The sequence below is a fragment of the Artemia sp. Qi Xiang Cuo genome, chromosome 13, assembly GCF_049724085.1.
Source record: "Artemia sp. Qi Xiang Cuo chromosome 13, ASM4972408v1, whole genome shotgun sequence".
NCBI lineage: Eukaryota > Metazoa > Arthropoda > Branchiopoda > Anostraca > Artemiidae > Artemia > Artemia sp. Qi Xiang Cuo.
The window spans coordinates 25,004,735-25,017,834 of NC_142806.1; the positions used below are offsets into that span (position 1 = coordinate 25,004,735).

Here is a 13,100-nt window from a genome sequence, read left to right on the forward strand (position 1 = left end):
AAAATTCACACTCAACACGACCAGAAATTACTATCAAAGAATAAATGAAACCCAAAACGAATATAAATTAAATAAACAATCATAGCAAAAAAACATACAAGAAGTACTAATATAAATGAAAAAAACAAATCTCAAAGCGATTAATGCTTAAATCGAATATTCAAATCAATTTAAAAACAAAAAAAAATAGTTTTTTCTTCTGAAGTATAAATGAAACCAAAATCAAACAGAAATTAAATAAACAATCAATGCAAACAAACGTATGCCCTCGGGCTCTAGGAGGTTGTGTCGGCCCCGGAGTTTTCGTTACATGATCCTTGAACTATTTAAAAAAAAAGTGGATATGGCTTAAAGTTCTTATCAGATGGGTCTGAGGAGAAAGGGAGCGTGGAGGGGGGCTAGTTGCCCTCCGGTCTCTTTTGACTCTTAAGAAGTGAACTAGAACTTTCAATTTCCAATCAAATGAGCCATCTTTGAAATTTATATGAGCATCCTTTCCATATGAACCATATATGCCCCCAGGGTATAACTTAAAACGCATGCCCAAAGCCTGGGTGGGGTTGTGTCGACACCAGAGTTATTGTTATATGATCTTTGAACTATTTTTAATAAAATGAATATTTCAAAATTTTTATGGGATGCATTTGGGAAAAAAGGGCGTGGGGGGGGGCTGGTTACCCTCCGATATCTTTTGAATTTTAAAAAGTGAAATAGAACTCTAAATTTCCAATAAAATGAGCCCTCTCTGAAGTTTATATAAGCATTCCTTCCATAAGAAATATATATACTGCCAGGGCATACCTTAAAACACCTGCCCCAGGGTCTGGGGAGGGGGTTGTGTTGACAACGGAGTTTTTTTTTATGATTTTTGAACTATTTTTAACAATATAGCTATCTCTAAATTTTTATCGGATGGATTTGGGAAACAAGAAGTTGGGGGATGAGGCTAGTTGCCCTTCGATCTCTTTTGACTCTTTAAAAGTGAACTAGAACTTTCCATTTTAAGTCAAATGAGTCCTTTCTTAAGTTTATACGAGCGTCCCTTCTGTAAGAAGGGATTCACTTTTGACTCTTAAAAAAAGCAGTAGAACTCTCGATTTCCAATCGAATGAGTCCCCTCCCAAGTTTATACGACGACCCCTTCCGTATGAAGTGCCTCGGGGAAAAAATAACAGTAAACAATAAAATACTGAAGCTGTATGACCTTTACACTTTCACTTTTATCACTTTAGCACTAATCACTTTAATATAATTGTCTGGTGTCAGAAACAACACTTTAGCGTTAAATATATATATATATATATATATATATATATATATATATATATATATATATATATATATATATATATATATATATATATATATATATATATATATATAAGTTTCTTATGACACTATACATCTTATGTACTATAACATAACATGATGTTATGCATAGCATAAACAAGATTGTTGAGTTTCCAACGCAACAGTTATTTATATAATTAATTTAAAAAAAACTTTCCAGAAAATAGTATTTGAAAGAAAAGTAAAGGCCATTTTAAACTTAAGCTCAGCAGATACAAATACCTTTTAAAATTCAAACTCAAAACGACCAGAAATTACTATTAAATAATAAATGAAACTCAAAACGAACAGAAATTAAATAAACAATCATAGCAAAAAACATACAACAAGTAATAATATAAACGAATAAATAGATCTTAAAGCGAGTAATACTTAGATTGAAAATGAAAATCAAGCTTAAAACGGACAAAAATATTTTCCTATTGAAGTATAAATGAATCTTAAAACGAACAGAAATTAGATAAGCAATCAGTGCAAACAAACATACAATAGATATTGATGTAAATTAATAAGTAAATCTTAAAACGAGTGAAACTTAAATTGAATATGCAAATCAAGCTTGAAACGAACAAAAATCTCTCCAAACAAGAGTTTGGGTATGACCTCCTTCTCTCAGTGTTAAAGTCTAAAACCTACTGCGTCAAAGGCTATCTCAAAATTTTGATGGGATGTGTTTGGGAAAAGGTTGGCGTGAGGGGGTTAATTTCTCTCCAATCCCTTTCGACTATTAAAAAGGGCACTAACCCTTTGAATTTCCAATCGAATGAGTCCTTTTTGAAGTTTCTACGACAAAGCTTTGTATAAAGCCTTATATGCCCCCAGGGCACAACTTACAACCATTGCCCCGAGAGCTGTTGGGAGTGTCCTCCTCAAAAACATAATTTCTATCTGGAAATCAATTACTCTGAACAAATGGCTATCTCAAAATTTTGATTGGATGTGTTTGGGGAGCTGGTGGGGGTGGAAGGGGTGTTAGTTGCCTTCCAATCACTTTTAACCCTTAAAAAGCGCACAAGAGATCTCGATTTCCAATTGAATGAGCCCCCTTTGAAGTTTCTGCGATGACCCCTTCTATATGAAGTGCCTCTGGGAAAAATAATAATAAATGAGAGCCGTATGGCCTTTGGTAACGCCGCATGGCAACGCTATAGCATTACTTCTGATATAATGTCTGTTGGGAGGCCCAAAAATTTGCAGTTGCAGCTGCTATAAATTATGATTCTTTGGAAACAACACATGAACTAACGTGTCAAAAATGAAAATGAAGAGCAAAGACACAGGCGGTTAGAATATATGCAAAAATGACAATTAGAGCGTGTTAAAAATGAAAATGAAGAGTAAAAACACATACAGTTAGAAAACATACGACAATGAACAAGTGAGGGAGTCAAAAATGAAAATGAAGAGCAGCGAGTCAATGAAAATCAACCTGGACAGCGAGAATCAAAACGTGTCAAAGTTGAAAATGATAGTGATGATGTTTGGGTTTGGGATTATCGATGGGATGACCTAAGGTCATCCATGCCTACCATACCTTTGTTAAAAAAACAAAGGTTCGGCGATATGAATTTCATAATGACGAAATACATATATATATGCCGAGGAAGATGTTGAACTAAATAAAAAATAATAGCTGCATCCAAATTTTCAAACAGGCGTGTTTCCAATTATTTAGGAACAGTTAAGGGTATTAACTCAAAACTTTCAAGGCTTGTTGAGGGGGGATGTTTAACGAAATCAAAAGAAGTCATGTGAATGTAGATTGTCAGAAGGACGTATCTCAAGTAAACACAGCTAAGTACATCAAGTAGAAACTGTCAGGAAATCTTGAGTTACATATTGGTCTAAATCGTAAGAAACCACATGCGTTCATTCGGGATGTCGAAAGGGCGTATATGCAATTAATCAGGAATGGCTACGGATATCTAGTTGAAGCTTCCAGAGAATGTTGAGGGGTATACTGAACTAATCCAAAAGAAACTAGGTGCATCCACGTTGTCAAAAGAACGTATTTCCAATATATCAAGAACAAACAAGGGCAGTAAGGTGAAAATTTCAGGGGATATTGGACGTGGGGGGGGGGTTATTGATCTAACCAAACTGTATGAATCCAGGTGTTCAAAAGAACGCATATGCTGAATCTCGGGAACAGCTAAGGGCAAAAAGATGAAACTTTCAGAGGAAGTTGAATCGAATCAAAAGACATTCTAGGAATCCATGTGATCAAAAGGATGTATCTGCTGTATCTCAGAAAAATCTAAGGGTATTAAGTTGAAATTCTCAGGGAATGTTATGGGGGGTGCTGAACCAGCTCAAAAGACACTGAATGCATCCAGGTAGTCAAAAGGATATACTACCTATATTTCAGGGACAGCTCAAGGAATTAAGTTGAAGCTTTCAGAGAATCCTGAGGGATATATTGAATGAAGCTAAAACATACTATTTGCATCCAAGTTTTCAAAAAGGTATATTTACGATGTCAAAGGTTATAAGCGTATATATTGTTGGAATAAATGACCCAGCTGAACTTTGAGGGAGTATTTGACGAGGATATTAAGTAGATAAAAATTTTGACTTCAGACTATCAAGAGAAGCTTATCAAAGAAAATAAATGTTTGAAGAAAAATGTGGTAAGTTGATATTTAGCGCGAAAGATTTGTTTTTTATGTTGATCAATTAAAAATTTCCAGCCATTTCAAACCCTACAATTCTCAATCATCCGACGCCTTATTTGAAGTTCAAGAATCAAAAGATCCTTGATCAGAAGCAAATCTGGTTGCATTGATTCTTAATGTCTTATTTTTCTTTTTTGGACAATGAGTCAAAACTTTTTAATAAATCAACACAATAAAAAACTGCAAATATTTGTTTTATCATAGGCAGCACAATACCACTTACTAAATAAAGAGCGATGTGGGTATACTGTATTGTTGTTTTTTTTTCACCAACAGACTTCTTATAGAAGTGTCTCACTGTATATCTCAGGCTCATATGAATCATATATATCATAGGTATCTGAAGTCTACAGGAGCATCCCTTCCATAAGAACCATATATGCCCCAAGGGCACAACTTATAGCATCTGCCTTCGGGCCCTGGGGGGTTTTGTCGACCCTGGAGTTTTCGTTACATGATCTTTGAATTATTTTAAAAAAGTGGATAGCTCAAAGTTCTCATCGGATGGGTTTGATGAGAAAAAGGCGTGGAGGGGTGGGGGGGGGCTAGTTGTCCTCCGGTCTGTTTTTACTCTTACAAAAGTGAGCTAGAACTTTCAATTTCGAATCAAATGAGCCATCTTTGAAGTTTATACGAGCATCCCTTCCATAAGAAGCATATATACCCTGGGGGAATAACTTACAACGCCTCTCCCCGGACCCTGGGGCGTTGTGTCGTTACCAGAGTTTCTGTTATATGATCTTTGAACTGTTTGTAACAAAATGGCAACCTCAAAATTTTTATCGGATACATTTGGGAAAAGGGGGCGTGGGGGAGACTGGTTACCCTCTGATTTTTTTTGACTCTTAAAAAGTGAACTAGAACTCTCAATTTACAATCAAATGAGCCCTCTCTGAAGTTTATACGAGTATTTCTTCCATAGGAACCATATATGCTCCCAGGGTATAACTTACAACACCTGCCCCCAGGCCCTAGGGGGTTGCGTCAATACCGGAGTTTTTGTTATATGATTTTGAATTATTTTTAACAAAATGGGTATTTCATAGTTTTTATCGGATGGGTTTGTGGAAAAACGGCGTGGGAGGGGGGGGGGGTTAATTGCCCTTCGGGCTCTTTTGAATCTTTAAAAGTGAACTAGAACTTTCCATTTTAAATCAAATGAGTTTCTCTTAAGCTTATACGAGAATCCCTTCTATAAGAAGGGATTCATTTTTGGCTCTTAAAAATACCACTAAAACTCTCAATTTCCAATTGAATGAGCCCCCTCCCAAGTTTATGCGACGATCCCTTCCATATGAAGTGCCTCTAGAAAAACAATAATAATAAATAATAAAACACTGGAGCCGTATGGCCTTTAGACTTTCACTTTATCATTTTAGCACTAATCACTTTAATGTATTTGTCTGGTATAAGAGGCAACGCTTTTGCGTTATATATACATATATATATATATATATATATATATATATATATATATATATATATATATATATATATATATATATATATATACTATCTTTATATGTGAGTAATAATTGTGTATGCGTATATTTGTTCTATTTCTCGAAATTGGCTTCATATTTTTTCGGGAAAATTGGTATTTAGGGATGTTTTCACATAAAAGAAAATCTAGATAGGTCAGAAGTTTGAGAAAAATCGTTAAGAGCTTGAATTTTTTGTTTTTGCAAAGGACGTTATGTACTATGTTAGTACATCATATAAGTATTTCTTATGACATCGTATATGGTATCATATAAGTATTTTCTTATATGATATTATGCATAGCATAATAAGATTGTTGAGTTTCCAACGCAACAGTTATTTCTATAATATACTGTCTGTTGGAAGGCCAAAAAAAAAATTTGCAGTTGCATTTACTACAAATGATGATTCTTTGGAACCACCGCCTGAACTAATGTGTCAAAAATGAAAATGAAAAGCAAAGACACATGCGGTTAGAATAAATGTGAAAACGACAATTAGAGCGAGTTAAAAATGAAAATGAAGAGCAAAGAAAAATGCAGTTAGAAGACATACGACATCGAGCAAGTGAGGGAGTCCAACATGAAAATGATGATCAGGAGTCAATGAAAGCCAACCTGGTTTTTCCAGTGAAGAAGTTGTCGTATAAACTTCAAAAGGGGCTCATTCGATTGAAAATTGAAAGTTGTAATATCCTTTTCAAGAGCGAAAAGCGATTAGAGGACAGCCAACCTTCCTCCCACACCCATTAGTACCCAGATATACCCAATTCCAATTTTAAGATAGCCAATTCTATCCTTGCCTGCTTGATGAAGCTCCTCCTCTTTTTAGCTCATATATATCTCAGGTCGGATTTTTGGCTATGGGGATAAATAAAAGTTCAAATAGGGATGAAATCCTTTTAATCGACAGGGTTTCACAAACAGTGATAGAAATAAATTGGATATATCAAACTCACTGCAATTAAAAGTAACTAAAGTTGAAGTTGATGCCGGAACTATAAGGAAAAAAAAATCGGAAACATACATCCTTCCATCGCAGTCGTGTTTCTTATTGCCATTGAACCTTAGTGTAACTAAACCCCTTGCTACTGAACTATCGTACATCTAACTCCAAGTGCAACTGAACCCCCGTATTACTGAGTGCTGATTGGTGACAGAAATATGATTTGCCATAATTTTTTTTAATTCTATTTAACTATTATTGTTTTTAACTTAATTGTTCTTAATTAATTTTCTGTCATTGTTTTTAAAGTTAAGCGACAAGCTTTTCTTATCGAATAACTGCTTTTAGTCCATTATAAAAGTGATTCATTTTTTAGTTAAATTTTTTATAATGGTTTTTATTAAATAACTGAATTAATAGGAAATTTTGAGTGATCATAAATCCACATTGGTTTTTCTAAAGCCCAAAGTGTTGTTTTTATTTATTTATTTTTGAGGGTTAAAAATAAAAACTTAAACATGAACTACTTATTCCAATACGTTTTAAGGCTGCGTTTAAAACTTTGAATATGGCTCAAATTCTTTCGATAAAACTTTGATGCCAGGCTAACGACTAGGCAAGAGAAAATTCAAAATACATTGTGGCTATAATTGTTAAGTAAAATCATGCAAAAAAAGCGATTACTACTGAAGTTACACAAATCGACTGCAGCCAAGACCAGAAGTGCATACAGGAATGAGCCCATAAGTTAGTCAGAGGTTGGAGGAAAGGGACTAAGACCCAGAATCTTGTTTTGAAGGGGAAAGGGGGCGAATTTCGCAAAATTCAGACTGAGTTCTAATATTATGTGATTTTGTGGAGTTTCAAATAGTCATAGAAGCCGTAACAATTATAATAGATTGCTATCTAACAAGCCTGTCAATATTTCAAATTTTAAAAAGGGGTTATATGATTTTTCAAGGAATCTTATGTTTGAAAAACAGTGTTTTAACGCCTAAATATCTGGATCACTGTCTGTTTTTTCCAAAATAAAAATACTAGGCGGGGTGGGGGTCTTCATATAAATGTTAAGGGTGGTTAATTTTATCCTTATGGCTTCATTAAATGAATGACTTACTGCAGAAAGAAAATAGGAAGAACAAGTTTCACTTTAGATAGTTCATTGACTAATATTGACAAATTATCACTGTCATTATCAGTAGCAAAATTCAACACTCGGGTTCGAGGGTACCTCCAGGGGATGAAAAGGGGTAGTTTTCTGACCAAGTCTTTGCCAAATCTCTTTCTTCCAGACAAATTAATGTTAAAGCTCTTGTTTACTATATATTATTTTATTGAGTTATCCATATAAAAACGAATTTTTATCTAGCCTATAAAATTTAAAATTCCAGATGTGTTCCACTGTTTTAGTAATTGTTTCAGTTCACGTCACTTAGGGTCAGCTGGTCAAATGAAATTAACTAGTGGAGGGGGTTCCTGGCCAGAGCGTGCATAAATTCTGCGAGGATGACGTTCCGTTCATTTCCAGTTCTTTTGATGAGCTCCGAACGAATATATGACAGAAAACCATCTATAGGCTCGTCCTGCTGGCTTTCAGAAGTAACAACTTGATTTTGTTGCATTTCTGTTGCTACCAATTCACTAGGGCTATTTGGAGGCTCTTCTCTAATTTTCTTCTTAGGAATTTGTTTGCAAATTTCTAAGCAACCTTCTCTCGTACCCTCTTGTGAACTATCTGGCCTAAAATGCAGAATCAATCATATACATTTATAATCATTTAGGTATATATATATATATATATATATATATATATATATATATATATATATATATATATATATATATATATATATATATATATATATATATATATATATATATATATATATATATATATATATATATATATATATATATATATATATATATATATATATATATATATATATATATATATATATATTATACTTGCTCTTTCTCAGATGAGGAAGGGAAATATAAGACCTTTTTGTATTTTCAGGTCTAAAGGCAGAATTATTTAAGAGTTAGTTCTTTTAGTCTTTTAATCCTAATATCAACAGATGCTGTGTTTTGCGGAGGATAGCCTAAAAGCATCACTATTTTTTTTCTCCAGATTTTTCTTCCAGAAAGAAATAGTTTACGTGAATGTTAGAACGGGATGGAAAAATAACGGGTCAGACTTTTTTTATTGGAATCATGTACTTTTTATCTGTTTAGCAAAATTATTACAGGTTTGGAGGTCGTTTTTCTGGTGTATTTGATCTGACAGCCAGGGTTTTCAGCTCCTCTCGTGAAGTTAAAAGAATCCAAAATCTCAAGACAATAGCTTTAAAATCCTTTTCCGTTATTTGCATATAATATGTCTATCAAGTTCTAAAACTTCTATTTCCCGTGCTTTTCATATATTGAAGAGTTAGCAAATTTTTAACTTTACTAAATTTTTAACTTAGAATTACCTTTCACCCGTATTTAGCTTTTAAGGAAGAAATATAAGCTGAAAATTACGGGCCCGAAATCTTTCCGTTTTGGATATGCAAAAGGCGCCAAGAGACGAAAAAACCAATCACTGAAAACGAACTATAGTTGAAGAAAGTGAATAAAAGAACCTACCTAAACTTATTAGCAGGGCAGCTTCTGCTGGAGCACAGCTCTTCTTTTTCATCACTATCCAATTCACCGATTCTGTGATCTACATTCGATCCGAAACTGATGGTTGTGACATTAATGGGTATTCGTGCATTCAAAAAGAAGACATCCCGAGCCACCAAAGAGTTTTCGACCCAGTCCATACAGTCATTAAATCCGTCGCACACCTGCGAAATAATACAGTTAAAACTGTTTTTTTTTTCGTTTAAATGCTTTTTCTTTGCGATTTTTTGTATTAATTAATTTTATAATTAATATTTAATTTAAAATATTTAAAATCAATTGAAATTTCATTAGAGTTCATTAAAATTAATTTAATTGAAATTATGATTTTTTAAGCTATTTTTATTTTTCTCAATATTATATTTGAATTTTTTGCTCAGCTTTTTAAAGTCCATATTATAAGAATAATCAACTGCCATATAAGAATTGGTCACTTGGTATAGATTTTAACCCCCTCGGCGACGGTGGCTCAATTTCAACCTAGAGCATTCGGAGTACAACTTTTCATATAGGAGAATTTGTAAGGTTAACAGCGTTATATTGAAATATTTAGTAGTGTTATACTATACGTAACAGGGTGTCTTTAAAAAAAAAAAAAAAAAAAAAAAAAAAAAAAAAAAAAAAATCAGATTTCCTTTTTCCAAGGCGAACCTTCATTCAACTTGAAAAAAAAAACACAAAAAAAAAACACAAAAATGTGTAAATATTACCGAAATCGTAATGTTATAAACAAATTGAAAACAAATCAAGATTTCTGGGGGAGGGGAAGCAATATGGAACAAAACATACCACCAGGAACACGCAACTCAAGGTTGATTGATAATATTTAAATTTGTAATAAATTACAAAATACAAAAATTCAGGTATAAATATAAATAATACAAATTAGAATATAACTTTAAAACAATAAAAAATAGATTAAATAGTAAATTAATAAATAATCACAGGTGCGAAAATCGCCGTTTCAAAACTTTACGAAAAATGAAATCAGCAGGTCACTTGGGGTTTAGCATTCTTTTGGATAATATTTGGATTATAATCTTTTGTATTATACAACTTCTTTTGGAATAATAATAATAATAAAAATAATTTAATTACACACCATCTATAAAAAGATTATAGTGGATTACAACAAAAAAGAAAAAAGATACGAAACTCAAACTAATGCAGGTGAAAAACGACGTCTCATCATCGTCGACGTCAAACAACATCTGACTTTGAACACTGAATTGTCCCAAATGGTCAACCATTGCTTGGATGGCTCCGGAAGTCCATATTTTTCCAGTCGAGAATTCCGGTGTCGCTTGGATATATACAGTAAAAATTTTGCATACTTATAGTAGTACTTTCAAATTTTTTCGCAGTCTCTCACTGTCAGCACATGGGATGCACCGGCGAGGTAGATTACATGTGGCTGACAAACTGAACGATAAATTGAGGCTAGAGATTTCCTGGAGTAGCGTCCGCGATTCGGCACTACAGACCCCTAAGCACGTTTAATGGCAGTAGTTGTTTGCTTGACGATGGATTGCCTGGTTTTACCGATCGTTTCTGCAATCATGATACCCAGATATCGTAGCTCAGACACTGCAGGGACTGCATGATTGCCGAGGGTCACAGATTTACTTTTAGGTGCGTTGAACGTTAAAAACTCGCACTTCCCTATATTGATAGAGAGCCCGATAGAAAGAAAGTCACTGTGGAGTCGACTCAGGTTATCTTGTAAGTCAGCTTTCGATCTAATGAGCAGAAGGACGTCGTCAGCGTATGCAAGGTAAGACAGGTCGGTACCGTGAAATAGAAGGGAGGGCGAGATGCGGTCCAGAATCTTGGAAATTGCATTTTTGAAAATGAGAGGACTAAGAACGCTCCCTTGCCTCACGCCTCTTTTGATTTTGGCGGGATCTGATGTTCTATCTTTCCATTTGGCAGAAACTTTTGAATTTTCATACCAGAATTTCAATGTATTCACTATGCTCACACTTACACCACTCAGAAGTAGAACATTCATTTCTTGCATGTGGTTGACGCTGTCGAACGATTTTGAAATATCTATAGTACACATATAGAAAGGCGACTTGTTTTTCTCCGAGTCCAAGAGTACGTTAGCAAGAAGGCGATGAGCCTCTGGACAACCGAAACCTTTCTGGAATCCAAGTTGATTATCCCCGAAATCTCCAGTATCCAGTTCGGAGAAGATCACATACTCAAACACTTTGCTAAGGATGCAAGAGACTGTTATGGGTCTGTAAGATTTACAGTCATTGGGATCTTTTCCTTTCTTGGGGATAGAAGTGATGACTCCTTTCAGGAAACTTTTTGGTACAAAACCCCTGGTGATGCACATCTGGAAGATAAGCTGAAGGTGGGAATACAAACTTTCAGGTAAGTGCTTGAGATGTTTTGTTGTGAGACCGTCACCATCTGTCCCATTTTTTCCTTTGAAAAGTGCCTTTTTGACCGCGATTTTGATCTTTTCCAGGGATATGGGAACAACACAGCGCTGTCCTGAGAAGCGCGCAAGCCAGCTGGTGACTTCCTTTTCATACTGGTTGGTTATGGCAAGATTCTCGTCTCCGTATACCAAAGTATAGTAAGAGTGCCAGTCATGCAGTGTTAGAGAAGTATTAGGTGCACGGTCGTCCGGTCTAATTAGACTTCGCCATGATTTCTTGTTCTCAGTGAACTGTTGCCCGATAATACGGTACTTTTTCATCTCAGCTTTGTATTTGCGTTTTGTACTCCGTTTCAGCTCGAATACAGTCCCGCGTAACGGTCTTCCGCAAGCAATCCAAATGTTTAACCACATTTTAGCAGGTCGTTTAGCCGTCTGGAGTTCGATGGAATCGGACCACATCGGTTCCTCTGTCCCAATTTTGACTTTTCTTGTAGGAACCGCTTTTGATTCGGCACCTTTCAGAGCGTGGGTAACTTGATGATAGTAAGTTTTGAGTTCAATAGAGGCTGCCATGTTGGAAGGACCAGTACAGAGTAGATGAAACGGAACTTTTATGCTACTAAGGACAGAAGCAACAGTGGCAATATATAGGGCAATATTACACTTCTACCAGTTTTGCTTGTAGACCCACCTTCTGGAACAGGCGTTATTAGTGCTCTGTGCTGAATGCAGGTGGAACGAAATTCCGGCATGGTCACTAATCGGATCGTCAGTACACACTGTAACTGGGAGACCAGGGATGGATGACTCAAGAGACTCAAGAGACTCCAAATGTCGTCCAAGGGCATCTGCTGCTTTTGAGAATTTTGTTAGAGAGACAGCATTGTTGTAGTTAGTGGGCATGTATACATTGATGAACTCAATTCCCTCAGCAGAGACACATGATAGATTACAGCATCTAATCGACGGCTTAGCCGATAGTTCCTTCCTAGCGTATATTGCCAGGCCTCTGGACGGACGCCCTGCCGTAGATCTTGCAGGTTGTATGAAGACATCGTGAGACCGGGATCTGTTTAGGAAGTTTGTATTCAGTCCAGAAAGCATATGCTCCTGGATAAACATTACGTCATAAATCTGGAGAAGATCGCCTATGGCTTTTTCTTTATTGCGACAACCGTTGATATTCAGACTAAGAGCTTTTAGAGAGCTATTTTGTGATTACTTTGGTTTTTCAGAATCTCTCTTAATTTAGGGCATGTTAGGCTGAAGCAGACATGATATTCTTCGCAAGAAACGCATTTTGGGTCTTCGTTGCATGGCGTGTCTTTGTTACTAGTGTGAGGTCCAGCACATCTAGAGCATCTAGGACTCTTCTTGCAGTTTTCAATGAGATGGTCGTAGCTTTGACATCTGAAACATCTTCTTGGGGCCTCCTTGTACTTCGTTACCCGGAAAAAATAGTATCCAAGCTTGATTCCGTTAGACATAGCAAAGTTCATGGTCAGTTTATTTTTGAAAGTCAGTCTGACCGTTTCGCTTTGTCCGAAGCGGAGAGCTTCCTCTACAAGACCTGGATTATG

The 13,100-nt window shown here is 35.4% G+C and overlaps 1 protein-coding gene across 11 annotated transcripts in view; it reads right to left on the bottom strand.

Moving 5' to 3' along the window:
- Positions 1-7,773: 7,773 nt before the first annotated feature.
- The window catches only part of LOC148945112 (uncharacterized), a 104,166-nt gene continuing 98,839 nt past the window's right edge, over positions 7,774-13,100 (bottom strand). For all 11 annotated transcript variants that reach the window (XM_089099225.1, XM_089099224.1, XM_089099223.1 and 8 more), the window contains 2 exons: positions 9,084-9,286; positions 7,774-8,192 (listed from right to left, as the gene is read on the bottom strand). In XM_089099225.1, the coding sequence (XP_088955351.1) occupies positions 7,913-8,192; positions 9,084-9,286 (483 nt within the window). In that variant the 3' untranslated portion in view covers positions 7,774-7,912. The remainder of the gene's footprint in view (positions 8,193-9,083; positions 9,287-13,100) is intronic.